Source organism: Rhinolophus sinicus, linkage group LG16 (genome assembly GCF_036562045.2).
Source record: "Rhinolophus sinicus isolate RSC01 linkage group LG16, ASM3656204v1, whole genome shotgun sequence".
Lineage (NCBI taxonomy): Eukaryota > Metazoa > Chordata > Mammalia > Chiroptera > Rhinolophidae > Rhinolophus > Rhinolophus sinicus.
The window spans coordinates 3,461,551-3,489,404 of record NC_133765.1 but is presented as its reverse complement, the minus strand read 5'-3'; the positions used below and the strand labels follow the sequence as shown (position 1 = coordinate 3,489,404).

The 27,854-nt window shown below is 44.0% G+C and overlaps 1 protein-coding gene across 16 annotated transcripts in view; it reads right to left on the bottom strand.

The window, feature by feature from the left end:
- The window catches only part of GRAMD1B (GRAM domain containing 1B), a 236,009-nt gene that overhangs the window by 118,020 nt on the left and 90,135 nt on the right, over nucleotides 1-27,854 (bottom strand). For 5 of the 16 annotated variants that reach the window (XM_074321146.1, XM_074321150.1, XM_074321154.1 and 2 more), the window contains one exon: nucleotides 17,194-17,271. The exons of 2 other annotated variants lie outside the window; for them this stretch is intronic. In XM_074321146.1, the coding sequence (XP_074177247.1) occupies nucleotides 17,194-17,271 (78 nt within the window). Of the gene's footprint in view, nucleotides 1-7,956; nucleotides 8,281-17,193; nucleotides 17,272-27,854 lie in introns of those variants that run through there. 9 more of the 16 variants (XM_074321148.1, XM_074321155.1, XM_074321145.1 and 6 more) reach the window with 7 other exon arrangements.

The window sequence follows — 27,854 nt, the reverse complement described above, 5'->3', positions numbered from 1 at the left end:
ACAGCTGACGGCCAACTAGCCACAGCTGATGGCCATCCAATCACAGTTGATGGCCATTTACTACCTGAGCCAGCACCTTTCTACGTGAGGCCGAGAGCCTGGAAACTGCACTCCTGGCTCTGTCCCCACAGGCAGATAAACATAAAGAGCATGACTTTCAAGCCATTCTGCTTAGCTGTGAAGTTTGACTGAACATACCTGCCATCTGTGTGGGCTTGGGCAAGTTACTTAGCCTCTCTGTGCCCCTATTTCTTCATCTATGAGACAGGGATGATGATATTCCTCAGCTCAGAGGCTGCTATGAAGATTAAATGAGATAACTAACATAAGTAAAGGGCTGAGACTCGTGCCTGGCACAATTACAATAAAACTACCTAAGTGTTAGGTGTTATTTACTTATTTGTTTTAATTCAGTGGTTTACCTCCCGCCTTCCCCTATCCACGTGATATATCCTACCCCGGCATGAAATTTTAAGACCCCTGCAGAGTTGGTGATGGTGGAGGTAGACTGGACAGAAAACAAACCCACCTGCTTTTTCAGGCGAATAAAGACATTAATACAGCAAAGAAGACAGTCATTAGAATAAGGAAAACGGATAATGAAAAGAACTACAACAGGTAATGCTGAACAGTAATGGACATTAAGGAGGACGTGTAGGGAAATTTGAGAAAAAAAGTCATCAAAGAACAATAGACGAGTCCAAAATGAATATAAAGAAGGGAAAGAAAGATTCACAAAGAAAATCGGGGAAAGCGATCGTGTTGGCAGTGGAAGCAGAAAGGAGACTAAGCAATGTTAAACTCAAAGTGGAAATTTCCATGCGAGGATTTGACCACAGCGTCTGAAAAAGGCTATGGATGGAAAGAAAGGACCCAGCACGAAATGGCAGAAACTAGAGAGACGGCAGCAAATACTACAAAGTTCAAGTCTGATGGTTTTGCAAAGCTGAACTGCTCTCTGGAGAAGTTGGGTGTTGTGGGAGGGCTGGGGTGGAGAGTTTCTGAAGTAGTCAGGACAACTAGGGAATGAAATGGGTGGAAAGGACTAAGGTTCAGGTTCTAGGAGGAAAGGAAATAGCCTTAGGCACTAGTCACCCATAGCTCTGGACCCCCCAGCGAGGAGTGAGAGAGGAGGAAGGAGTGAGAGGAGAAGGGAGGAAAGGGCTATTCAAGTGCAAGTCCCAGCTGGCTGGATAAAGGGCATCAGCCTCCCACCGCTGCTCACATAGGGAAGCTCAGACCTTGTGTCAGACTCAGGGTCTTTGCTGGTATCTGCAGTTTTACATTGGAGTTCCTCAGGGTAAAATGAGGTAGGCAAAAAGAGACCCATCTCTTTTAGCTGCTAGCAATTTCTGAGACCTCCCAAGCAACAGGAATACTGGATGTCAATATCACCTCCACACCAGCCTCTAGAACTGGACAGGGCAGTGTAGCTAACTGGTTAGAGTTAAACTGCCTGGATTCAAATTCCAGCCCATCATTTAATAGCTGTGTGATCTTACATAAGTTATGAAACCTCTCTAATCCTCAGTTTTCTTATCTATAAAGAAAGGAGGTAATAGCAATACTGTTTCATAGAAAAATGGAGGTAATAGCAATACTGTTTCATAGAAAAAATGGTGAATTTAAACGAGAGCACTGTGACTAACACATAAGAGGCACATTCAATAAATGTTAACCAAAATAATGTTGTCTTTACAATTACTATATGAAGGGCACTCAGGAGGGTGCGAACACCAGGAGTTCCCCCAAACCTCCAGGCCATCTGCACTTGGTGCCAATGCAAAGCTGGCACTGGTCTGGTTACACAACTGCTCCCCTTACCTGCCATCTCCAGGCCCAATCACAGCAACTCCAGCCCGCAGTCCCCTGTCCTGCACTTTCAAATGATCAATTTGGGCAAGTGCCTCAGAAATGGAAAGGGTCATAAATGCACAGGGCAGATCATTTGCCCATTCCCTGTCCTGGAGGTTCACTCCCATGCCTGTGCCAATTTTCACCAAAGACCTACAAGCGGGCTGCAGGGAAGTTCATAGCCTTTCACACAAGGGTTCATAGTGAGGATATATGGGAAGACACATGATTAACTGAGCAGGGGGTCCGCAGGGAAGGGAGAGGGAGAAGGCCAATAATATTGCCTGACCTTTCTATGGTGCATGGTTAATGGCAGCCACATGTTTCCATTGTACAAGCAACAGTCCATGCAGACTGTGGAGGCTGGTGCTGGTAGGAGAGTTAGGATGGAAGACGTAGGGGTTGCCTGAATGCCATTGGGACCTCACTCGGTGCAGGCCACTGGCAAGACCCTCTAGTGACTACTGCTGAAGCTGACAGAAAAACAAGATAAGGTGACAGACTATGGACACAGATCCTTGGACAGTCCCTGAGCAGCAGCAATCTCAGGGACGCCTGCTGCACGAGAGGGTTTCACTCCCCCATTCTTCTCCATAGCTGCCAGAACAGGCCAGTGGGAACTGAGAAAAAGTCTCTATGTTGGGAGTGCTGTCCTTCAGTGATCAGGTCTTTTCTAGGGAACGAGGCTGAAAGACGCAGTTACAGATCTCTGCCAATTCTGGGACTAGGGACTGGGGAGGAAATACAAAGCCAGCAACACACAAAGGAAAATGTGGAGAGGAATGCTTCCAGAGCCTACTACCCTCTCCAGACTGTCCTTTGGTTTCCTTCCGAAGGATACTGGCTCCAATGTGGAGGTCTGCCACTATAGCACTTACATCCAGAAAGTAAACAGGCCATTAAGCTACAGGAGCTGGGTGAGGCAGGAAACAAAGAAGGACCAAAGAAAATGTCATTTAAATGTTCAAGGAAAAAAATCATTGGCCCCAGAGGCATCTGAGTAGAAGATCTAAAGAGAACATACAAACCCATTTGCACAGTAACTCCCACCAGCAATTCTTGCTTTTCATTGGCAGTTTCCCTCTCCTAGTGTCCTCTCTTCCTAAGAGGTGGGAGCTATCTTGCCAGGCAGACACCCCTGCCCTCCACAGTTGTAGCAGAGTCCAGGCTCTCCTTTTGCTTTCTGCCTGCTGACTCAGGAGGGATCTCACTGCCGCGGAGGGATCACATGGCCACTCCCTCCCGTCCTGGCAAAGCCACAGCCTGCTGGGGGTGCTGGTAAGCCCAGAGAGAGAAGGAAGGGAGGGAAGCTGAAGAACCTTTGCAGACCATGCAGATGCCCAGAAGGGCTTCGTGTGGTGCCTGCAGCAAGGTAACAACAGGTTTGTTCTACAGTTTAGGCATAACAGTGAAAACGAAAGAAAGCACCAGAAAAGGGAGTGTCAAAGAAATGTACTGGATTTTTCCTAATATAATTTGTTAAAATCCTACGGCACTTCTCAAAATCAACAAGGCATTAGAAATATACTTTTAAAATATTTTTAAAAAATTATCTGGCCCTCAGACATACTTAACTGGATCATTCAGAATCACTGGGGTCTGTGCTCTCCTTGTCAATTTGTTTCCTGTTCTGTCTGGTTTCCAAGCTTTCCAAGAGATAACCTTCATTAACAAACTCACTTATACACCTCCCTGTGTGGGGCTTCAATTCTAGGAAGTTGGTAAAGAAAGATCCATCAGATGTAAGGAAAAGCAGCTTCTGCACTGGACGCCAAGTACCCCATTAGCCACATGGATCCTTTCTCAAGGGGAAGTCACCGTGTTGCAAATCAAAATGAGCCTGGAGTGATTATCAGCTGGATAATGACAGTGGACAATCTAAGCCTCCATTTCTTCACCTAGAAAATGGGTAGAATAGTAACTTCCCTTACAAGGTTGTCATTATGATTAAATAGCACAGTGTTGAGCACATAATAAGCTCTCAAAATAGCGGCTATTATCAGTACTAATAAATAATACCTCAGAACTTATATTGTGCCCACAAACTAAGTACACAGACACTCTGTCTTGTCTTGGGTTTGCCCTTCTCATTTGCAGTAGTTTCCTGTAGGACTCTTTACTGAAACAAATCCCAATTAACATCCTTAGCTAATTTCCCAACATGGAAGTTATTCATAGAAAGGCAGAGAAACATTTGATGTAGGTATTGAAAAAGAAATTCATGAATCAGGAAGGATTGGAGAGTATTTGACCCCTTCGATCCCTTCTTAAGGGCTCCTTAGTCTGGGTTCTAGATACGTTCTATACCCTTATTTGTAAGGGCAACGATGTAAACAAATTCAGCCACCTGAGAATGTACCCACTGGGTAAGGTTCCCAGAGAAGGAAACAAGTAACAGTTCAGTTTCACTTCTAGAGGGAAAGGTGTTGAGCGGGTGACATTGATCACTTTGTGGATCTCAAAGGAAGTCTGTTGTACAGCTAAATTAATAAACTGAGAATTTCAAAAGTCCAACCCTGAATTCTACTTACTAACTCACCCATCATGCTCACACAAAGAATGGCACAATCGAGCTTTTGCGTTATGTTCTGGAGGGAAAGGGGGGTCCATTCCCTGAGCCCCTCTACTAGCCCCCGACCATTATGAACCAGGTTTACAGCAGGGTTTCTCTGCAGATCAACTAGAAGAGTTTCCCCTTCAGACAGCAGAGGAAGGGCAAAGAGGGAGGGAGCCCAGCAGTTAACAGCTTGTCACTCACATGCTAAGGATAAGAAGAAGCACTGAGCAATCTAGAAAGTTGGTGACAGCCAAGATGAAATGATGAATTTAATTACACATCCCCACCTCACCCCCCTTTCTCCTTGCTCCAGACTGACAATTCTTGGGCTATGCAGAAGATAGGCAAGGGAAAAACAGAAGCTATGCACTGATACCAATCTTCCCAAGCTAGGGGTAAAAAGGCACCAAGGGTCTACCAGAGGCTCCCTAAAACTGATGTCACAGTCCAGGAATGGGACACTAAGGCTCTTCCTGTCCTAGCCCTACTAAATTGTATGCTTGATACTAGCTAGAGCAGCGGTAACAAGAGGCTTGGGGCCACAGGGCAAGTTTCTCAAACTGTGGTCCAAGACCATCTGAGTCAGCATTACTCGGGATACGTGTTAACTGTGCACATTCCTAGACAGACCCCAGTTAACATGACTCTAAATTCAAAAGAGGGGCCCAGGAATCTGCATACTGAATCAGCTCTGCGTGACTCTGAAACCATGGCAACGTTGAGTTACAGTGCTTTCGAAACCCAGTCTCCCAAGTAGGCTGGCAGCTCATAATAAAGGGGATATGAGCACTTACCCATGGCAATACAGGAAGAAAATATTAGAACTTACATTCTTTTTATATCACCCTTTTAAATTTTCTGCTTAATTGTATAATACAGAAAATATTTAGTACTGTAGTGCATGTGTAGGACTGATATAAATACACTTACCTATTATATCGGTGGTACATGCTCAAAAAATTTTTCCTGACAGAGGTTTGCCACCAAACTGGAGTATCAATGACTTCTGGTGCAATGACTGCACCACCTAGGTGGGAAAACAGTGAGTGGTCTCTACAAACAGCTGCACTGAGCTTACATTAGTAATCAGTGACACGTTGAAAAAAGAACACACAGATTTGGGCCTCCAACTGCATCTCAACCCTGGAGTAAGAGGGAGCCAAAGCATCGCAAAGCACAGGAAGCCCGCGTTGTGGGGTCTCTGCGGGGCCTGCAGTCGCTCCCTCACATTCCTCTTCACCCAGGCTTGCAGGAGGGTGGGGCCGCTACCAGCAGGAAGCAGAGACGGTAGGAAATGAAACTTACCAACCATCCTGCCAATTGTCTACATCTACAGCTGTGGCATCAGCAGAGATAGTTTGCTGAGCTATAATTAATAACCCCTTCCTCAGGCAAAAAAGGAGAAATGCAGCAGGAGGAGAAACACAGAGCAGGTGATGGTTACACCTGCAGACAGTTCTGCTGACAGCAGTAAAAGCGGTCAGGACTGCCAGAGAGAAGCTACAAACTGGGAAAATGGGGAGGGAGGGGAAGAGAGGAGTGCCCACTTACTTTTCAGCCCTGCTACCAAAAGTCAGAGCTTGGCCCAGACATAAAACATGGTTCTTCTCTCTCCTATCTGAACACACTATGTGCTGTCTTCCACAGACAGTGCAATCCCTAAGCATATCTGTATGTGACTCAATGAAAGGAAAACACATGAGGGGCGGTCACAGATCAAACCATTTCCATTAGCATGAAAATGTCAGGAGATTAACAGAGGTATAAGGGCTAGTCAGTGGTCCTCAATTTGGGGCATAGTCACAGAATCCCATGATCATAAGCTGTTAGAGCTCGCAAAAAGCCTTAGTTATTCATGTATCCATTTACTCATTTAACAAATATTTATGGAGCACGTACCATGTATCAGGCTCTGTACCAAGTGTTGGGTGCACAATAGTAAATAAAACAAAGACAGTCCCTGCTTTCATGAAGTTCAGGGACTAGTGAGGGAGACAAACAACCAAGCCAACAAAGAGATACATGATTAGTGCTAAGATGGAAAATAAGCTGGGAAAGTGAGGGCTAGTATTTATGTGACTAGTTTCCCCTGGCAACTAAGGAATCATCACACCTCACATCTCACGGACTTGTTCACGGCTCACCCTAACCAAGGTCTCCAACCTACAATTCTCTAGTAGCTCAATAGTCACCTTCCACTTACCGCACAGGCTTAGCCCATGTCTACTGTTTACTGACAATCATAATAACAAAAGCTACCATTTACTGAGTGCTAAACACAGTGGTAAGTACTTTTCCCATTTTATCTCATTTTGAGCCCCACAACCTCCACAAAGTAGCTCCATTTTTAAGGCAGGAAACAGAGTCAGAGAGTATAAAATGATTTTGGGAAAGGACCACTGCCACTAAGTGGTAGAGCCAGAATTTAAACTAAGGGCATTCGGTCTTCAAAGCGTTCCTAAGTTACACCTGACAATTGCAGAGAGAACCCTGTCTCTGCCACCAGCACCACACCACTGGATCAGAGGACCTCTGACTCTACCACTATCCGTCAGGTGTCTGTCTACCGTGTACAAGGCACAGCCCCAGGTAATCAGTACCTGAGAAGCCGTCTCATCAGAGGAAGGACTCGGTCTCTGTTCACTACCCTCAAAACTTCTGCCATGAGAACATCCCTGAGGAGAAAACTTGTCAATAGATGGCTAAACACTCATGGGCATCTATGTCTGTGCATGCTCACACACGTACACATGCCCATGAGTTTATATGCCCCTCTCTCTCCATTGCTTGCCAGCCTCCGAATTTAACTCTGATTCTATGGGTGGGAACCTCTTTCTCCTCCAGGACACCTGCTCCCCTCTGCTCGTCACAAAGGCCGAGGCACAGCATGTTCAGCAATGAGCCACTGCACGACAACCCTGCCAGGGATGGAGCCCATGTTAGGAAATAGCATCCCATGCCTCGCGTATGCTGGGATCTCCCCAGCGGCCTGCTCTAACAGCTCTGGAGTCAGAACAAAGTGCATCATGAGTGGATATAAGCAGTGTACACACTGAGTCAACAGCTCCCAATGCCTCACTCATAGGTCCCTATCACTGGAAGGGCGATACCGGCACCCCCCAAAGACACCAGGGCATCTTAAATCAGGTAGAATATACCATTCTCTACAGCGCCTTTCTCTTGGGACCTCTAAGTTCTTTACCAACTGAAGTAATTTACCATGAAAGAAGAAAATAATGATCCTGGCCAGTTATGGAGAACCTGGAGAGCCATGTAACCTCCTTGGGAGATACACAGTGAGTCCCAGTCAAGCATTCCACTCACACCAAAGGCCACCAGCCTCTGTCCTTTACCTTCAGCCTCTTGCAACAAATCACTGTCTCCCTCTTAGCAGGAGGGAACTATTTGGCAAGGAACTACAATATCCCCAAACATAGGAGCCAATCCCAAAAGCACTCTCGCCTCTGTCAAAAGCCCCAGCTAATCCCAACCAGCCAAGAGTCAATCCCTCATGCCCTTATCTCCAGGGGCCCCCTGCCACCTACTTGGCTCGTAGAAAGAACAGCTTCTTCCTCAGGGAGGAGACATGGTAGTGACAGGTCTGCTTTACAGCCGTGCTGCACGAGACGGTCTCGGAGTGCAGGTAGTGTACCATGCTGGGCTCAGGGGACAGCCCGCCACATGGCAGCTGAGGCCGCGAGGGCTGGGGGCTCACTCCGGAGCTGCTTGGACCTGCTGCCTCTGCAGTTCCTTCAGCTGTCTCCCGTGGTTCCCGCACCTGAGCGCTCTCTGCCCTGATGTTCAACACAAAACACCGGCAGGTGGAGGGCCCAGAGGGGGAAAGCGTGAGGCTCCGTGCTACCAGGATCCCTTCTAACTTCAACCTAAGCCACAGCTCCAAACAGAGCCCTTCTCCATCTTTCAACACCTGGCAGCACTCTGGGCACTTGGTGAATTTCCTCTCCTCCTTTGTCCTCAGACAGGGAGGATGGAGCTGTACCTGCATGATGTCAGCTGCTGGTGCAAGAAAGAAGGGGAGGGCTGGCAGGCACTGCTCCCAGAGGGTTTGCTACTTGGCTCCTTCCTCTGGGCGAGGGAGCTGACTACAGAGATCACCTGAGTGTCCACGGGGCCACGGGGAATTCAGCGGCCAAGCAGGTAGATGGAGCTAGAGTGCTCTGGAAATAGGCTATTTGGGGACAGTTTCTAGGATAGAATAAGCAGAATTGAAAACATTTTTCCATCTAATTGGAAGACGTGGCAGGATCTGAGTAAGAGGCCTGCATTCTGGCCTTGCTTCAACTCCAGAGGCCTGCCCTTTGGCCTCAAATTCCATTATCTTGGTTTTTCCATTTGTTCATTCACGAATTCCGCAAATACCTGCCGAGCACTTACTCTGTACCAAACATATATGTGTCTATCAGTTTCTATCCTCCAGGGCCTCATAGGCTAGTGGGGAGACAAACAAGTCAACCAAGGAGTACACAGCACGGGGCACGTGCTAGACAGACTTAACCACAGCCTGCCACTACGCCTGTATCACAGGCATGAGGAAGCCCTCCCTGCCCCACCTGGAGGAAACGAGGGTGAGTTCTAGTAGGACATGTAAAACATGAACGTCTTCTAAACTAGTCAGAGAAAAGGTGATATAAGAAACCCCAAGTTAATTATACCCAAACCTCATACTATTCCCATTCCACCTTTCTTGATCTAAGGGCCGATCTTATTAGTATTTCCTATTACACAGAGGAACTAGATCCTGCTGCTATGAACCTCCTCACCTTCCTACCACATCACCTAGGAACTCAGCTGCACCCATACCCATTACTGTCTCCTAGTCAAAGCTAATCCTTTCACCTGTGATCTAGACCCATCTTTTCCTGGTCACATCCGGAAACCTTGCCTCCTCATCTTTCAGTACCTACCTGAGTAAGCTGGAATCTCAGAACTAACTGAAGCTCTCCCTTCTCTCTCACACTCTACATCCAATCCATCACCAAGTTTTGGATATTTTATCCTAAACGTATCTTGAATTCACCTACTTCTTTTTCTTCATGACCACCATCCCAAGTCAAGCTACCACGATCCTTTGCTGGACTATCATAATAGCCTCTTAACTGCCCCAGCTGATCTCTCTGTACCCACCAGGGCTGCCTCCATCCTTTCTCTGCATTGTAATCTTTTCAGATTGCAAATCTGATCCTGCCACTTCCCCTCTTAAAGACTTGCAATGGCTTCTTGAGGCTCTCAGCATACTCAAGTGCTTGTAATGATCAACCAAGCTGTGCCCCATCTTATCTCATCTCATCTCATCTGTCTCATCTCACTGGTTCCTTCTCACCTCAGACTCATCCTTCTGGTCTTAGCTCAACCATTACACTCTCATCCCTGCCCGCTCCTATCCAGTCCAAGTTCTTTGACACACCCTCTCATGGAACCATGTTCCCCTTTAATGCATCTGTCCAAGTTTGTATTTTCTATGTTATACACTCAGTTGTGTTAATATTGTTGCCTCAACAGACTGAAGACTCACAAGTACATACCCTGTTTCTCCAAAAATAAGACCTAGCCAGACAGTCGGCACTAATGAGTCTTTCGGAGCAAAAATTAATACAAGACTCGGTATTATATGATATTATACTTCATTATAATATTATATTAAAGACCCAGCTTTATATTATAGTAAAATAAGACCGCGTCTTATATTAATTTTTGCTCCAAAAGATGCATCAGAGCTGATTGTCCAGCGAGGTCTTATTTTCGGGGAAACATGGTAGTACATAATTGGTAAATGTTTATTGAGTGAGTGAATGAATGAATGATGTCCTCTGTGAAATTATCATCCTTGATCTACAGGTTTCTACTTCAGAGATTTAAAAAGTGCTTGTGTGTCCCTATATTAAAATAAAAATTCTCCCCAAACCACCGCTGCTTCGTCCTCTGGCTATGAGCTCTATTTCTCTCCTTCCCAGGCCGGCTTCTAGGATGAGTTCTCCATGCTCAGTCTCTCTGCCCTCCACTCATATATACTCCTCTAAACCTTCTCTGCGGTCACCAGTGACCTCCTAACTGTCACCGCAGAAGATCCTTCTTAGTTCCCCTCTTATCTGTCTCTACCCGCTTTGACTTTTCCTTCTTGCTTCTGTATTTCAGTCTCCTACTTCTCTTGGCTTCAGTGGGCAACCTGTTACATGTTCCTACTTCCTTCTCCTCTGCTTGAACTGTGCTAATCCTAAGATTCTTACCTCAACTACTGTCTCATATCCAAACAAGAAGCTTTAGTCCTGTCTCCTGAGCTTCAAACGGGTATAGCCAACTGCCTAGTGTACCTCCACACTTACATTCTCCATAGGTAGTTTAGACTCTACGTGTCTAAATTAAACTCACTACCACTATCTTCAAATTGCTCCCCCTTTACCCAATATTTTAATAATATAACATCAATAATAATAATAGCAAGCATATATATCAGCCATGTGCCAGGCACTCGTACTATTCTAATCATCACACACACTCAATCCTCAACCCTATGAGGCATGAACTGTTATTATACCCATTTTATTGATGAGGAGAGTGAAGCACAAAGTGAAGTGATTTGCCCAAGATCATACAGCAAGCAGTGGAAGCACAATCACAACCCAGGCAGGTATTTAACGTCTAAGACTATGCTACCTTTTATTTGCTGCCCAAGCGAGAAACATTAGATCTAAGTCTTGTCAAACCTATTTAATAAATTTATTTAATTGGTTTTTCCTTTTCTGTCCTTTTGACCATAATTCAGAAATCTGCCCATCTGGTCTGTTTAAATATCACATCAGTAAGCTGTCCCTTCCCACAAAACTTAAGACTGGTCCCAAAAAACTTTGGTCCACCACATCTTTCTTTTTCATTTTCTTTAGAGCATTTATTATACTACTTGATGTTTTCTTATTTTTTGTTTGTAGTATCTGTCTCCCCTCATTAGATAGTAAGTAACATGAGAGACAATAATTATCTTGTTCATAGCTGTACCCCCCACTGCCTGCAAGAGTATGCGCTCAATAAATACTTATTGAATGTGGGAACGAATGGGTAAACAATGGCCACATCTATCCTTGGCTATCTGTTTCTAGTGTTCGCCCTGAAATCCATCTTCCACACTAGGACCAAAGTGATTTTTCTCACAAGAATATCTGAGAGTGACCTGGGCACCTTCTTCCTCAAATATCCTTCTGTGGGGACAGAACCAGGAGTGCAGTTTCCAGGCTCTCACCCTCATGTGGAAAGGTGCTCACTCGGGTAGTAAATGGCCATCAGCTGTGGCTAGTTGGCCGTCAGCTGTGGCTAGTTGGCCATCAGCTGTAACCAGTGAGCCACTGGCCGCTAATATAACTGCCGTGGCTACGCTAGCAAAAAATGGGGCTAGCAAGAAGATGGTGGCTGAGCTAGCAAGAGCGAATTGCAGTTAGCACAGCGGATTGCAGCTAGCGAGTGAGGTTGGTTGGGAGAGAGAAGTGGACAGCAGGTTGTGGATAGTGTGGCTCCTGCTTCCTGCGTCTCCAACCCAGCCTCCAGTGAGACTATAGTGGTATGACTCCCCTACCTATGGCTTTGTGGGTGTTCCTTTTTGGCCTCACCATGTCCTGCATTCTTACGTGGGGAGCGGGACCAGAGACCCTGCATGCCACCTTCACTTGTTTCCCGCATCTATAAATAAAGCCCCCTCTATCATGGCAGGAGGTGACACGGTCAGGCACCTGATTTCCAGCCACTCGCCAGCTACCCACCTCCTGGGACGTGAGCAGCAGCAGTTCTGAAGGATCTACAGTTCCTAAACATGCCCTGCTTCTGACGCCTCCAGGCGTGTGTACATCATGTCCCCTCGCCCAGCAATGCTGTCCATGTGACAGACTCCTACTCATCTTGCAGCGCTCAGCTGAGGCATAACCCCTCCATGGAGTCCTTGTGGGTACCACCCTCCCCCCCCTTGCCCTCCCTCATCCCAAGCAGAGTAGCTATGTTTCTCTTCGGCAAATTTCTTAACTTGACTGAGCCTCAGTTTCCTCAACTCTCATATGAAGACAATAATAGCATCTATTTGACATGGTTCTTGAGAGGATTATACTTAAAAATGCATGCAAGATTCACTGCGTAGGGTTAGGAACTGTCATGCGAGGTGGCCTGCGGGGTCTCTGCTCCCGCTCCCCACATAAGAACGCAGGATGTGGCTAGGCCAAAAAGGAACACCCACGGAGCCATAGGTAGGGGAGTCATACCACTATGGTCTCGCTAGTGGCTGTATTCACACGACGTGCGACCTGCTGTCTGCTTTTCTGCCAACCAACCAACGACGCTCCTCGACTCCCTCTCGACTCCACTCCCCAACGCAGCCGTGGCAGTTATATTAGTGGCCAATGGCTAACTGGTTACAGCTGACGGCCAACTAGCCACAGCCGATGGCCATCTGCTACCCGAGCCAGCACCTTTCCACGTGAGGCTGAGAGCCTGGAAACTGCTCTCTGAGGCTCTGTCCCCACAGTACATTAGCAAACAAATTCCTTAGTTTTATTAATTCCATGTCAATTATCCCATGATATTTTACTTGCTTACTTATAGGTATGTCTCACCATAGGCTGAAGGCTTTTGAGGGGAAATACCATGCCTCAATCAATTGATCATTAGTATCTATATCTGACATTTTGTGGGTGCTTAGTATTCTATACATTCTTTCTGTCTCTTCTCTTCAAAGACAGAAGAGTATATGCAGATATACTAAGAAACTAAAAGTAAAATCTCATGATAGCCAAAATCAGAGGACCAGCAGCTACCGTTTACTAAGTATCTACTAAGTACTAGGTACTTTACACATGTTATCTCTTTTATTCTTTACCAGACTTTTACAAATGAGGAAACAACGGTTGCAGAAAGATAAATTGTTTTTAAAAATGCACAGTTAAGAAGGAAGACGGTAGTGAAAACTAAATTGGTCTGACTTTAAAGGCTTCTTTCGCTCTTTCCAATCCACCAGCAGAAGCCTCTGTCCATCTTGCAGGCTGGACCCAGGGCACTCCCCAGTATGTTGTGGGCATTTCATAAAGGTTTGTGGCACAAATGCCTGCATGCAGGAATGGATATGTGGAAGAATGTGGTCCTGTCTCGGCACTCGGTCATACCCCAGCCCTGTCCAGGTCTCAATTTTCCTACCACTAAAAGGTTTCCTGGTTAACTGAGACCACGTTCTGGTGAAAGCAATATTGTTACATAAATGCTCCTTAGTAAAACAGCTCCTTTCCGTACAGTCCTGGCTTTGTTTTAAAGTTCCTGCCACTGGGTGACTGTACTAAATAAAGATCTGGCAACTTGAGAAACCCTAACAATTGGTCTAGTTTGGGCTGAATCTGGGAACTAGTGTTTTTTATGTGTATCCCTGACTTCAACTAAAAGCATGAAAATGAATTAATGTCCCATATTCCATTACACACACACACACACACACACACACACACACACACACACACACACACACAACCTTGGAAAGTCAGATCTATTTTGCTTTCTACTAGAAAACTAGGGAGATGAGTCCTATCTCTGAGACAATCCTCATATCCCATAAATTGATTCTTTTCCTAAAATCAGCCCTTCTCCCTGACGCACACCTGCCCAGGAAATGACTATCTCCCAGCACCGACCTACCCTCTGCCCCCATCATGGTTCCAAAGGCTCTTTTACTTCAGGATAGAAACTGATGTGAATGAGGAAAAAAATTCTCAGAAGCTCTTAGGTATGGACACCACATGAAGGCATTTCACCCTTTACTGTAATGTGGACATTTTTTAGATTATAGTAGGGTAGCTATTTTGTCTCTAACTATTACATTCATTCTGAACCTTGTACAAGAAAAAGAAAAATCAATGTTTTATTTAACCAGTTGTAAGTACATCTCATACTGAAGGATTATAATTTTGATCTTTAAAAGAGAAGAAATCAACGTTATTATTATTTTTTTGCCTGATCTATGAAACTATCCTTCATCCTTTAATTGACCACGTGGTTTGGAGAATTAGGTGCAGCCACTGAAAAGTATGCAAATTACTCACCTCATACTTGAATATTTTCAATCCGTGATGATAGTACGTGCTCTACCTGCTTCCCAGGGGAGGGGCAAAGGATAAATGAGATGATCACAGCAAGGCCTCACCAGTGTAGGAAGTGCTGCCGTAAACAGCAGGGGCCCAGAGCAAAGAATACAGCCAGGTCTCCACTGCTGAAAATCTCCCCAGGATTAATTTCGCACACTTGCCCCACATCACAGGACATCACAGACCCACATCTGAAACACTCCAGAGAGTCTCTTAATTGGGTAGAAACATATTAGAAAAAGGATTAGGTGCAGGTGTAAGGCTTTGCTCTGTGCTGCGGTTAGGCAATTAACGAGTGCTCTGGGGACTTACTCTCTCTAGGAGAGCCCACTGGCTTAGAAGAGAAAAAAGACCTCACTCAGAACAGCTATGGTGAACACATACCAGTCCTGAGTTTCTGAGGGGGGGATCCACAGGGACTGCCATGGGAAGCACCCTTCTGCTCAAAGCTCTCTGTCTCCTATAACCAAAGTGAGCAGAACTATATCCACCTCCACCAGGAAGAGTTTAGGGAGCTGTCAGTAGCCAGGGATGACATCTAGAGGATTTGTCTTGGCAGAGGTTTAGATAGTGGGAGATCCTCCATAACATTTGATTTGGTTAGGGGAGTGGGCACAGAAAGCGCCAGACTATAATTTACATCAACATACAATCCCAAATATCTCTAATTGGCAGCCACGTCCTAGAGTAAGACAAAGCTGCCTTGGGGAGAACACAACTCAGCAGGTATTCACCTCTCCCAGGAGTGCCCCAGTAGAAGAGACACATTAAAGGGAGTTGAGGAGTTGCCAATCACAGAGCTGACAGACAAGGGCGATTGAAGACATCATGGTCAGAAGCACTTCAGCTGTATGACGCACAAGCACAGGGAAGGGAACTGTGCTAGAGGATGACCCCTTCCAACATGGAGAGTATAGTTGTTGACATCCAGAAAGCATTGAAAAGAGAATGTATAGGCCACTCTAGAGACTGAGAGAACTGCCACAGGATCACAAGTGATTACGTATCTTAACAAGAAGGATTAGTCTTTGCTCCTTGGGGGGCCCATGCCTCAGTATGTATTCGTGTCTAAACTGATGAGCTGAACTGTAAATTTCGGTTAATAATGAGCACAAAACGGAGAACTAGTGCAGAACTCACAAAACTTTATAACCTAAAGAGATAGGGGTTACAGAGGTCCCACCCCCTCTCCCAGGACGGAATCCTTTTTATGACAGGATGGAATCCTTTGTATGATAGATAAAAAGAGTTCTATTTTTTGTTTGAACTTCTATGGAGGGCATAGTTTATTACTTTGCAAGGCCTATTCCATTGCAGTGCAGGTCTCATCTAATCATGGGAAAGTTCTTCCCTATCCTGAGCTGAAATTCCTTTCACAATAACTTCTACCCCTCAGGTTCTATTTCTTAGGCTTCCAGATGTTTAGTAAGTGCTGTTACAATCAACCTAAACCTTCTCTTTTCCAGGCTAAACCCCTTTCCTTCAACCAATCCTTATAATAATATAGTTATCATCCTCATCACTCTTTTCTGGGCTCTAATGTATCAATATCCATTTCCAAGGAACTCAAAGACCATGTGGTACTTGTGTCATATTATTGGCTGATACTTGGCTAGGAAATAAAACTCCCAAGTTCTTTTTCCCATGAAATCTTGTCAGTTAGGCTCCCTGCTCCTACACTTAAGAAAACATTCTAACATAAATTTATAAATATGTAACATAAATAGCATATAAATACATAATAGCACATTGACTTCAAACAAAAAAGTCTCATTGTTATTTCTACCCATAGCTCTATTTGAAATAATACTAAATCTTGATTCTATTATCTTGGTGTTCCCTACTCCCTCTCAGCTGCGTGTCTGCCATAAGGATTTTTTTCCTTTGGTTTTGTGTCTGCCACAAGTTTGATGAATGAAATAAAAGCACCTTCTGTTTTTTCATCCAGTTTGTTGATAAACGTGGTAAACATCGCTAGACCGAAAGGAGAGCCCTTTGACACACCCACTGAGACCTGCTTTTACTTAACAGCAATGCAGTGACATCCTCTGCACACCGAAGTTTAACTTGCCACAACAGAGCCCTCTGTCCGTGATTCAGAGGCCCCACAGGAGGCAGATGCTGGCTGGCCCTCACCGCCTAAGTGTATAACGAGTTATGCCTCAAATCTTCAAATGAGCACGTAGGAACCTCCTTGTTCTCACTACACCCTGTATAACCAACCTCCTTCTCCATTAATCTCTGATACCAATCCACTCCGATCCTGGTGTTCTGCTGCTACTGGATGCCACACATGCCATCCCAGGCCATGCAGCTTTCCTCAGGCACAAGACACCCCTGCCCCTCCCATTCCACACTGTACCCAGTATGTAAGGTGCGCCTCAAGTCCCAAGTCCATTCTGATGGCTCCCCAACATATTTGGTTTGCCACACATTGACCCTTCCCCTGCTAAACACCAGAGACGTCCCTTCATGTTGCGCCCTCTCACTTTTTGGGTGGGCCTCCTAGCTTTCTAACCAGTCTTGGAGCAGAGATCTGGCAGGCTCCGACTTCTCCTGTTTCCCACAGTTCTCGCTCATGGTGGAAGCACAATTTTACTCCAACATTTCACCCCATCCCCTATAACCTTTTCTTTCATGCTCTCCCTCTTCATTTGATCTTACCTTTCTTCCCGTACCCGAGGGCTCAGGAACCTGCTTGAATCATCATCGTGGCTGCTCTGCTGGCTACTCTGTTGGCTGCTGAGGAAAGACAGGATATGAACCGTTAAGGTCCAGCTTCTTTCTCAACCCTGGGGGAGGTCATTTAGACTTCAGCGTGACAAAGAAATGGGGTTACAAAATTTTAGAGATACAAGTTCCCCATGTAAGTTTACACAGAGAGTGTACTGACATCAGTGGATATGAGAAGCGACACAAATTTGATGACAAGCCCACCCATCTCACCTAAAGCAAAAGAGGAAAATCCTGACCTGCTCTTCCCTGGCTATAAGATCAGAGTGAGCAAATGCCTCCAGCATTCTCTGTACCTGGGCCTCTTAACCTCTGGGACAGGATAACAACCCCATTCTTCAACCTCAAGGGAGACCTTCAAGGAGCTGGTACAGACTGTGTGTGTGTGGGGGGGGGTGGGGTAGGGCAAAAGATTTGATGGGGTCAGGGGTCACCTGACCTGCTTCCCTGCCTCCAGGGAAGCCTGAGGAGACTGAGGAAAAAGGATTAAAGGGTGGAGTCTACTCTTTAAAGCCCTATAGGCAAGATGATTACAGAGCTTTCAGTTCACAGATTCTTTAAAATGCTTATGTTAAGGTTACAAGGAATTTAACTGTTCTTCATCTTACTCGAGATAAAGAAAAGCTGTTCAGACACCTCATGGCACTAACTGAACGTATGGTTTATGAACAAATAATTTTTATTAATTTCTAGTTATTAACTACTCCGGGCATCTAATCAGCAGTCCCCAAACTACAGCCTCGTGGCCAAATCTGGAGCAGCTTGTTTTTTGTACCCTGGTGAGTTAAACCCATGTTTGCCTTTTTAAATGATTGGGGAAAGAAAAAATTAGAAAAAGCATATTTCATGACGTGAAAATTATATGAAATTCAAACTTCAGTATTATAAAGTTTTATTGGAACACAGCCACACTCATTCATTTACATACTATCTATGGCTGTTTGTTTTGTGTGTTTTTTTTGCTACAGTGGCAGAGCTGAGTAGTTAAGTAGTGGAACCATTAGACCAACAAAGCCTAAAACATTCACTACCTGGCCTCTTACAGAAAAAGTTAGTAAACCCCTGCTTTACATAGATTCTCTTAATAATAAATTCCTATTTCCATAAATGTCTCTATAACCCAGGCTCCAATACAACCAAAATTGTTTCCTTGTTCTGACGGAATTGTCCACCGCAACAAAATGCATTGAGCTCTACAGAGTACTTTAGATTCCCAGTAAACTGCAACCTGAACAATCTCATAGGGTAAATGCTTGCTCCAGAACAGCACTGTACACAAAGCATCCAGTTGCTGGCATAAGTAAGAGTGTATACAATCCCTTTCTCCTCTACACAAAACACTTTTTTGCCATTTGTTCACTATGAAGTAGCTATTCATCACTCCCCTTTGCCAGGTCTCATAGACTTCCCTATTAAAAACTCCTTATGACAAAATTGTACTATCGTGTTGTTGACCCATGGGATTTCTTACACTGTGACTGACCCGTTATGCATCAAGCACGCTGGGATATGTGTTATACTACAGTAGGCAATCCAAAGAAGATAGAACTCAAATTTCAAAGCTGACACAGCTCCAGAGGTGAGCATCAAGAGAGGAATACCAAGCTAGACCGTTGGCAACACATATGAGAAGTAAAAGGGAGGGGTGTCTGGAGCCCAGTGTTTTACACTAACAGCAAACAGGGTTTAACCAACCCAAATGACCAGGATCAGCATTACGTCCTCTTAAAGGAAGAGATCAAACTTGATTTCATTTAAGCCATAATGGGCTGGTTCTTCCTCCCCACCCTATCCTCTCTCTGGCAATCAAAACTTAAAGTTAAGTTAAAAAAGAGACGCCCAGAACTAAATGACCATGTATCACGGTTTCAGAAAAATAATTCTGAGCTGATATTAGCAAGATATACCACTAGATGGCACTGTTGACTTCCAAACCAGAACTGTAAGGCGGCCAACCCATCTTGCACTTCTGGAACCAAAACTAGAACCAACTTCTGGTGACCGCTTCTGGCCTTCCCATTGCTTAGAAAACAGTTCAGATGGTAGAGATCAAAGCAACAATGAGTCACTTTCAATTGTTGATTGGTTCTAAATAACTAAGAAATATATCAACCTGCATTCATTCAACAGGGATTTATATAATGACCTCCATGTGCACATATGCCAACAAGAGGCAGCATCAAGGCAACTGTTAACTCTGGAATATGCGGCCTGGGATGGAATCCAAGGTCTTCCACTTGCTAATTATCTGACCCTGAGCAAATTATTTAAATCATTTTTCTTAGCTACGAAATGGACACAGATGTTATAATAGTAAAGCTATTGTAAGGATTAAAGATTGATCATACATGATGTAAGGGTAACAGCGCTTTGTACATATCTACTACTATATAAATGCTAGGTATTGTTATTATGTGCAAAGCGTTATTCTGTGGGTCATAGAAAATGAAAATATGAATCAGACAAGGATCTTGCTCTCACGATGTTTACAATCTGGCAAGTCAATATAAGTAACTGCTTTTCAAAGTAGAAAATGGTGACTCTTAAAAGTAAATATTAAATACTACAGAAACAGAATAAAGACAGATCACTTCTAGAGTAGGTGAGAGAAGATTCTCTCAACGATAAACTTTTTTACATTTGAAATTCGGATAGATTCGAGCAAAGCAGAAGTGAGAAGAAAAGGCATTCCACTTTAGCTCCATTTACCAAACATTTATCATGTACCAGGCACTGTGCTAAGAGATGGGGACGTAAAAGCTCCCAATCTAGGAGGCACAAGTATTCTCTGTGTATTGCAATGCAGCAACACTGGAAAGAATCGGACAAGGTGCAGATGGCAAATTTCTCTTGTGGGGTTTGTCAGGGAACACATCAGAGAAGTGAACGCTGAACAGGAGGGACAGCAGATAAATCCATGGTGGAAACAGCCATTGAGTGCATGGGATATTCTAGAGCCCCCAGGAAGGGCTTGTTCCTCTCTCCTTCCATATGTGGAACTTGTTTTTCAACAGTCTTAAATAAGTGAGATGGATGCCAACCATTCCTCCACTCAATCTCATGAAATAATATTGTTTAGCAGGATTTCCAGAGATTCAAACATTGCCTCACCCTCTCACATAAACTCCTTCAATTCATTTCTTCTATGAGCTTTTTCAGATAATACAGGCCACCTGTATACCAGGCAGCTCCCTAAATGAATCTGCAAGTCTTCTGAGGCATGAAAAAAGCATCCACCATACTAGGGTGTTTGTAGGGGAGAACAGAATGCCAGGTCAAGGGCCACATCCCCAACCACTCCATTTTAGTCAAGGCCTTAGTGAAACAGTGTGTCCAGTTTGGGCTCTACAGCTTATGGAAGTTGAGAAGAAATTGGAGGAAGTCCAGCAGAGGGCACTAACAGATAAAAATGTCTGTTAGAAAGCCTGAAAAAAAACACCTAGAAAAAAATTAGGATTGGAATGACTTAGCCTGGGCACCAGATGACTGAAATCCAGCTTAACATTGCAAGGAAGGGAACTTGCATAAGCAACTGTTGCCATTACCCCAAGATAGCAAGAGAAGACACTGGGATAACTTAAATCCATCCTGTTGTAAATTCAAGCTTCAGATAAAAAAATACTGTATAAATTAAATTCAGAAACACAAGACTGTGTTACTAAATAAGGTGGGGAAGTGCTTCTTTAAATTCTGAAGTATTCCTGAGGAAAACCAGCTGAGGTGAACCGAATCTGGAATCCTGGTTTTGTTCTCCACCGGCAAGCTACTGCTTAATTAAAGCTAGCCTAGAAGGTCACATTAAGCTAATAACACTGGGAAGAGCTGGGAAAAATCTGTTGTAATCTGAGCCAAAGCACACTTCAGAAGGCAAAAATTCATAGGCTATCCCAGGAAGCTCAGCAATGCAAGCTGGGTAAATTCCTGATCTCCACCGGAATCCTCATGATTCCACTGATCGCCCTTCCTCCCTCCCCCAACTCTGGACACGCAGAAAGTACAGAAAGGTGTCCTTTTGCCCTCTGCCAAGTACAGCATCACCGCTAGGGAGATGGAATTTGGCACCTTTTCTGAGTTGGTGCTTCACAAGTAGAAACAACAGCTCTTTCTCTCAGACATCACCAAACGGGTCATGGCCTCCTACACTCAGAAGGGTTTTTGAGAGATTCAGGAGATTCCAAGTACTTTGGGGATGTGCAAGCTGTAAATTAGCATTTCCAGAGCCTAATGGAAACTGTATATTTATCCCCACTAAGGCTGTGCAGACTAATTTATCACATTTCTTTGCTTTTGGCTGAAGCCAAGCAATCTAGTGTGTGAGCACCAATGATCTCATGCTAATTGGAAGCTTCAAATGGCTCAAGAATGGCTTTGATTTATATGTCTTTGATTAATAAAAATGGGGAAATAAACTCTTTTAGGCAAGAGATGTATTAGAAATAGCATGGAGACAGACAAACCTAGGTTTACCCCCAGCTTTGTTTCCTATTGGTCCTATAACTTTGGCCAAATCACTTATCCTCCCAGCCTATTTCTTGGAAAAATATGAACAATAAAATACCATTTATAGAATTGTATTGAGTTCTGAGTAATCCAATCACAATATCTGAGCTCAGAATTTGGGATCAGAAACACACAAGTTTTAGTCCTGACTTGGCCACGTAGCAAGGTGATAATGGGCAAATTATTTAATTTTTCTAAGTGTCAAATGGGGATATACCACATGCCTGAAATGGTTGCAGTGAGGATTAGAAATGGTAAAGACCATCTAGAAAACTAATCTGGGGCATTGGTAGGTATGCCATAAATGGTGGACATCAATTTACTTAATATTCAGTTAGTTTGACAGATAAATATTCTGAAACATTGAATGCTTGGGAGGAAGACAATATGGTAAACATGTTGAGAGGCTCTAACCAGAAAAGTAGGATCAGTCACACCATCATTGACAAAAGAGAAGGCTGGGTTTTCGTCCTGAATTAATGCACCTGTGCAATGACTCTGGCATTTACCGTTTCAGTTTGAGTAGAAAGGCGTATGGGGGAAGAAAGACGGGTAGCAAAGAAGTAGAGAATAAAAGAGAATGACTTCTGTTTGTCATCCAGCAAATACAGGAAAGTCTAATAGAAAATAAGGAAACAGATGTGATTGGGGCACTGCCAATAATCACCCGCTTCTTACAAAACATGCCTGAATATTTTCAAACGCTACTTAGAAAATAACACTCTCGGAGTGAAAATTGATAATTTGTCTACAAAGTTAGCAGTACTGTCTGCTTAATGGCTCCCATGGGAACCTGCAGCAAGGTAGGAAACTGGTCAAAGATTCAGGGATTCAGAATCCAGCTAAATATCTGTTAACTCAATACAACTCACTAACACCTCTCTATTTAATAGTTTGTTTACCTCTAAACATGCCCATATCTCTGTTTTTAAATAAAGAAAGGAAGAAAGAGCTTTTTCTCAACTCCTTTATTTCACCTTCTTTCTCCTCAGGGCCATATTTTATTGAAAGAATACTTTACTTGGTGATTGCCAAACTTCTATCAAAACTGTATCAGAACAAGCTGGGAGCTTTACTATGCAGATTCCTTGGCCCCTTCCCCAACTTACCAAGTCAGAGTTGGAACCTGTCCTGGAATGTGTTTTAAAAGCTTCCCCGTGATTCGGGTGGGCAATCAAGATAGAGATCCATTGGACATCACACTCACTGCCTCTCACCGTTGGTTCATGAATTAGTCCATTGCCCTCTGGTCCATTCCACCACCCAGCCTGGTTTAATCAACCAGGACCTCTGTTACTGCCAAAGCCAATAGCATCTGTTACATCCGAATCTTATTTGACCACCAGGCAGGTTTGACACTGATGATTATGCCCATTCTTTAAGCTTCACACTCATGCTTTCTTTGGCACCACCCTCTCTTGGTTCTTGGATTTTGTCCATCTTTTGTTTTCTTCTTTTTTTTAGGGAATTTCATGGACTGTTCTTCTGCTTGGGCCTGAAATGTTTCCCAGGACTCGGTCAGCCACTCATTAAATAAATTACCAAATACAAAGTATGTACCAGGCATTATTCTACAATCTAGATACTGAGAATAGAGCAGTAAACAAAACAGAAGAGATCTCCAGTCTCAAGGAGTTTCATTCTATTGGGTTCCTTCCTCTTCCAGCTTTATATCAAGGGAACCTAAGTTTCATGGACCCCTGAAATTGTTATCAAAATACTGTGCAACATTATATATTCATGGGAGAGGATTTATAGCTCTTGTCAGATTTTCAAATAGGCCTGGGACCCACAGAAGATTAAAGTCCACCGCAGCACCTCTCTGAGGAATTTTATCCACATCCAAGGCTTCAATTATGATAGGTATGCTGATGACTTCCAAAGATAGCAGAGCTGAGAGCTGAGCTATCACTAGCCACATGTGGCTATTTAAATTTAAATTAATTAAAAATTCAGGTCCTCAGTAGGACTAGTTACATTTCAAGTACTCAATAACTATATGTAGCTATTAGTTTCCATAGTAGACAGTACAGATATAGAACATTTCCATCAGCAGAGGAAACTTTACTGGACATCTAGAGGTTTCCAGATCAAACCCAGGATTTGAGTTCCAGCTCTGCCACTTGTTATCTGAGTAACTCAGAGCAGTTTATTTACCTCTCTCTATATTCCTGTTCCCTCATCTGTTAAAATATAAGTAGACCTGTTTTGAAGATTGAACAAGTTAACTAATATAAAGCACTTAACAAAAGGTGTGGCAAATAATAAGTACCAAACAAATATTAATAACACTTATTTTTATCATACATTTGCACTGGCCTTGGGCTCTCCTGAATATCTAACAGGAATCTCAAACTGAACACGCCTAACACTGAATTCACCATCTTTTTCTCCTCTGATTGTTCTCCACAAGCAAGGGTTCATTCAAACTATAAATGTACCTCTATATCAATTTCACACCAAGTCCTGCAGATTGTAATTCTACTTCCTTACTATCCTTCAAATCCACTCCATCTTCCATCCATTCCTCCACTGCCACTGCCTTCAATCCTACTCTCCTCACTCCTCACAGGTAATGCTTTAATAGACTCCTAACTGCTTTTCCTGTTGCCAATCTGGCCCCACTCCAGTCTATCCATTACACTGACACAATAATGATCTTCCTGAAATGCAGATCTGATCCTGTCTTTTCTTAAAATCCTTCAGGCGTCCCACAATTTCAGAACAAAGTTCAAACTCCTTAGTTTAGCAATAAAAGCCCAATAAGCTGACTGCTATGCATCTTCTCAGATCCCACATCTCTCACATCCACTCCAGAATTCCACTCTCCACTCCTGGCATTCTGTTTGTCTCTGGCATTGAGTACGCCTTCTCTTGGCCTGTTCTGTCCTTTTCTCTACTCCTCTCTTTGTTTCATTCACTCCAATTGCGGAAGCAGTACAGTTCAGGGACCAAACCTGAGGATTCTAGCTTTACACAGTCTGCACTCAAATTTTGACTCTTTCTACTTACTCTACTCAATTTAAATCTCCATAAAATGGGGACAATAAAAGTATCTTCTTCATTGGAGTTGTAAAAATGAAACACATTAATACCCACAGAACACTTAGAAAGGTATCTGGCATTCAGTAAGTACTCACTATTGTAACAATTAGTATCCTTGTAAAGCAGTGCCTTCTAAGGGAAATGTTCCTTGGTGGCTGCTGCCCACAGTGTGGTCCTCTACCACCTGGTACTGCCCTTTATCATACTCCCTGAGAAACAGGAATTAATTACTCAGCACTCTCTACCTCCTACCACACTATAAGCTATCTGAGACCAAAGATCCGATTTGGTCATTTCTCTCCATTCCTGGTGCCCAGCACCATGCGTAGACCTCTTAGGGGTACAACATGTGTCTGATAAATGAATACACAAGTATCTGGCGTCGTCCTCTCTTCCGCTCTCCACGCACACTGACTACTCCCTGCCAACGCAGAGGTACACCTTGCTGAGTACTCCTTCATCTGCACAGATTACACTCTCCCTCCAGGTAACAACGTGCTTCCAAATGTTCATCCACATTTGCTGAATGCCTGTGTTGGAAGCAGCCCGCTAGGCCTTGCTGGATGTGTGAGGCGTGGACTGTGACCTCAAGAACCCACTGTTCAGTATGAATTCCTGATGTGCCATCCATTTATCCACGTTTCCAACAGACTATGTTTTGGACATTAGTGCTCTGGAGAAACCAATTAGAATCAGACATGTGAGCCTTCCAAATATGGCAGACACTGTAAAAGCAGGATGAGATTTTGAAGCCCAAGGCTACAGCTTTTTTGTTTGTTTGTTTTTTTCTGAAATGTCTATGAGTTTTAAATTTCCATGCCAATCCTTGGCTTTCATGAATACAGATAACCAAGTTTGGGTTGGGGAAAAAAAATTGATTATGCTCCCTAATGCTCTGTTCTATTTTTCACAAAGGATAAAGGATCCCTCACTCGCAATAAAATCCTAGGCCTCTTACCACACACAGAATCATACTCACCCCACTACATTCCTCAAACGGGGCCTGAAGGGGGCAATGAGAACTTGTGTCCACTTAAACGCTCTTCAATTGCTCTTAGCTAAAGGAACACACCACTTTTATCTGGTTTCCTATATTCTAGTCACTTCCTCGGCCTCCATCACTACCTAGCTTCATAGTGAAATCTAAAGCCCTCCTAAGAAAGTAAATACAAATTAATCAGGTCACTTAGTGGTAAACCTTTACTCAGGGGGCAATATGGCTAACAAAGTTGCTTCCCGGAATTTGAAGTCTGTGAGAATTCATTAAGGCCCTGGGCAGTGGAGACTAGAAGGCCAGCCTATACCCCTCTCTCCCTGTCTTCCCTCCCAGCCCCCTGTGCCCCCTCCAGCCTTTAGAAAACCCCTTGCTTCCCAATCCAGGGCCTTCACATTGGAAAAGGAAGAAGTGCTAGGAAACTGCAGCGAATTCTCAAACCCCATGCAATTACCAGAAGCCATTTTGTCCAGATAACCCCCAAACCTTATTTTGGACAATCATCTTGATCCTGGTTCCTTTATCCAAACTGCTCAAAATGAGGAGTTCAAGTTCCTTTTCCACTGATTTCTTTTCTTAAGGGCAAGTCAGGAGACTTTCCAGGACACAGTGAGAGCCTCGGCTGTGGTTCCCCACATGTCTCTACTTCCTCCATACCAATAACCCTTAAACTGTATTCCCAACTATAATGTTTCGAAAGAGATACTTGACTAAATACAGTTTGTCTCCTAGTTAGCGTGTGTGTGTGTGTGTGTGTGTGTGTGTGTGTGTGTGTTCAATCAAAGGCACACAACTACCACTCAGAACTTCAAGTCAGCATCCAGTAACACCCTCACTATGGTGGGCTGCTAGAATTCAAGCCAAACAAACTTAATGGTTTAGGTTATCTTATCACAGAAAAATGCATGTATGGTTTCTGGTAGGCTTTTGGAAAGTCTAGAAAAACCTAAAGGAAATCCTCCTTCTAAGGAACCCACTGACTTCAGTAATCAATATACAAACTGCCATTTGCTTGCTCTCTCCTTAGCTTCTCTTCGACCAACATCTGAAAAGTTGTTTAACTAGAGTTCTGCCCAAGTCCCCTTCTCTACACATTGTTTCCCAACAATCTCATCCAAACCCATAGCTTCAACAACCCACATGTTGGCTCCCAAACCTGTCTGTACCACTAGCTTCAACTGTTCCATCAAGCACCAGTTCCCTGCATCCAACTGTTCACAGGACATTGCCTAAACCCTGCCTCCCAGGCTCCTCACAGAGCAGGTCCCAAACTATGCCTCTCCCCAACACCACTCTCACCTCTTGTACCAAACAACTCCTGTCTGCCCTCCTCAGCCCAGCTATCTGTATCATCATCCATACACTTAGTTGTCCGAACAAGGAAATTCAGAAACAGTTTTGGCAGTTCCCTCTTCTCCACTCCAACCTGTCCCTGAGTTCTGTTGCGCCTACTGTGAAACATCTTTTATATCCACTCCCTCTCTATCCCCACTGTCGCTGTCCTGGTCTAAAGACCAGGACCAGACTCACTGCACAAGAATCACCTGAAAACTTTAAAAAGTCGCTTCCTGCCTACTCACTTGCCCTGAACTCTGATTCAGGGGTCTGGGGTGGGGCCTGGAAGGTTTTTAACACACATCCCAGGTTTGCTAACTACTGAAGTCCTACCCTATTGAAATGACCTTTTAACTGTGCTGATAAATCTTTAACAGCCAGCTCGGGGGAGAAAAGGGACTGATTTGTATCATTTGCTGAATTCTGTGGTATACATACTCCCACTGTGGTTGATTCCAAGCTGCCAACATGATGTCACTAAAATCACAGTGGGAAGCAATGGGCACATTTAGCTGACGCTAACCAGCCCCAGCACACAAATGTGCCTAGACCACCACCTATTATCTTCTAAAACAGCTATAAACATGCCTCTTCCCTGGTTCAAATCCATTGACAGTTTCTTCTAATGTCACAGATTACAGTCCAAAGATCTTTACCTCACATGCAAGGCCTTACAACATGAAACCAACTTCCTCTTCCCAACTTCTCAACTTCCTCT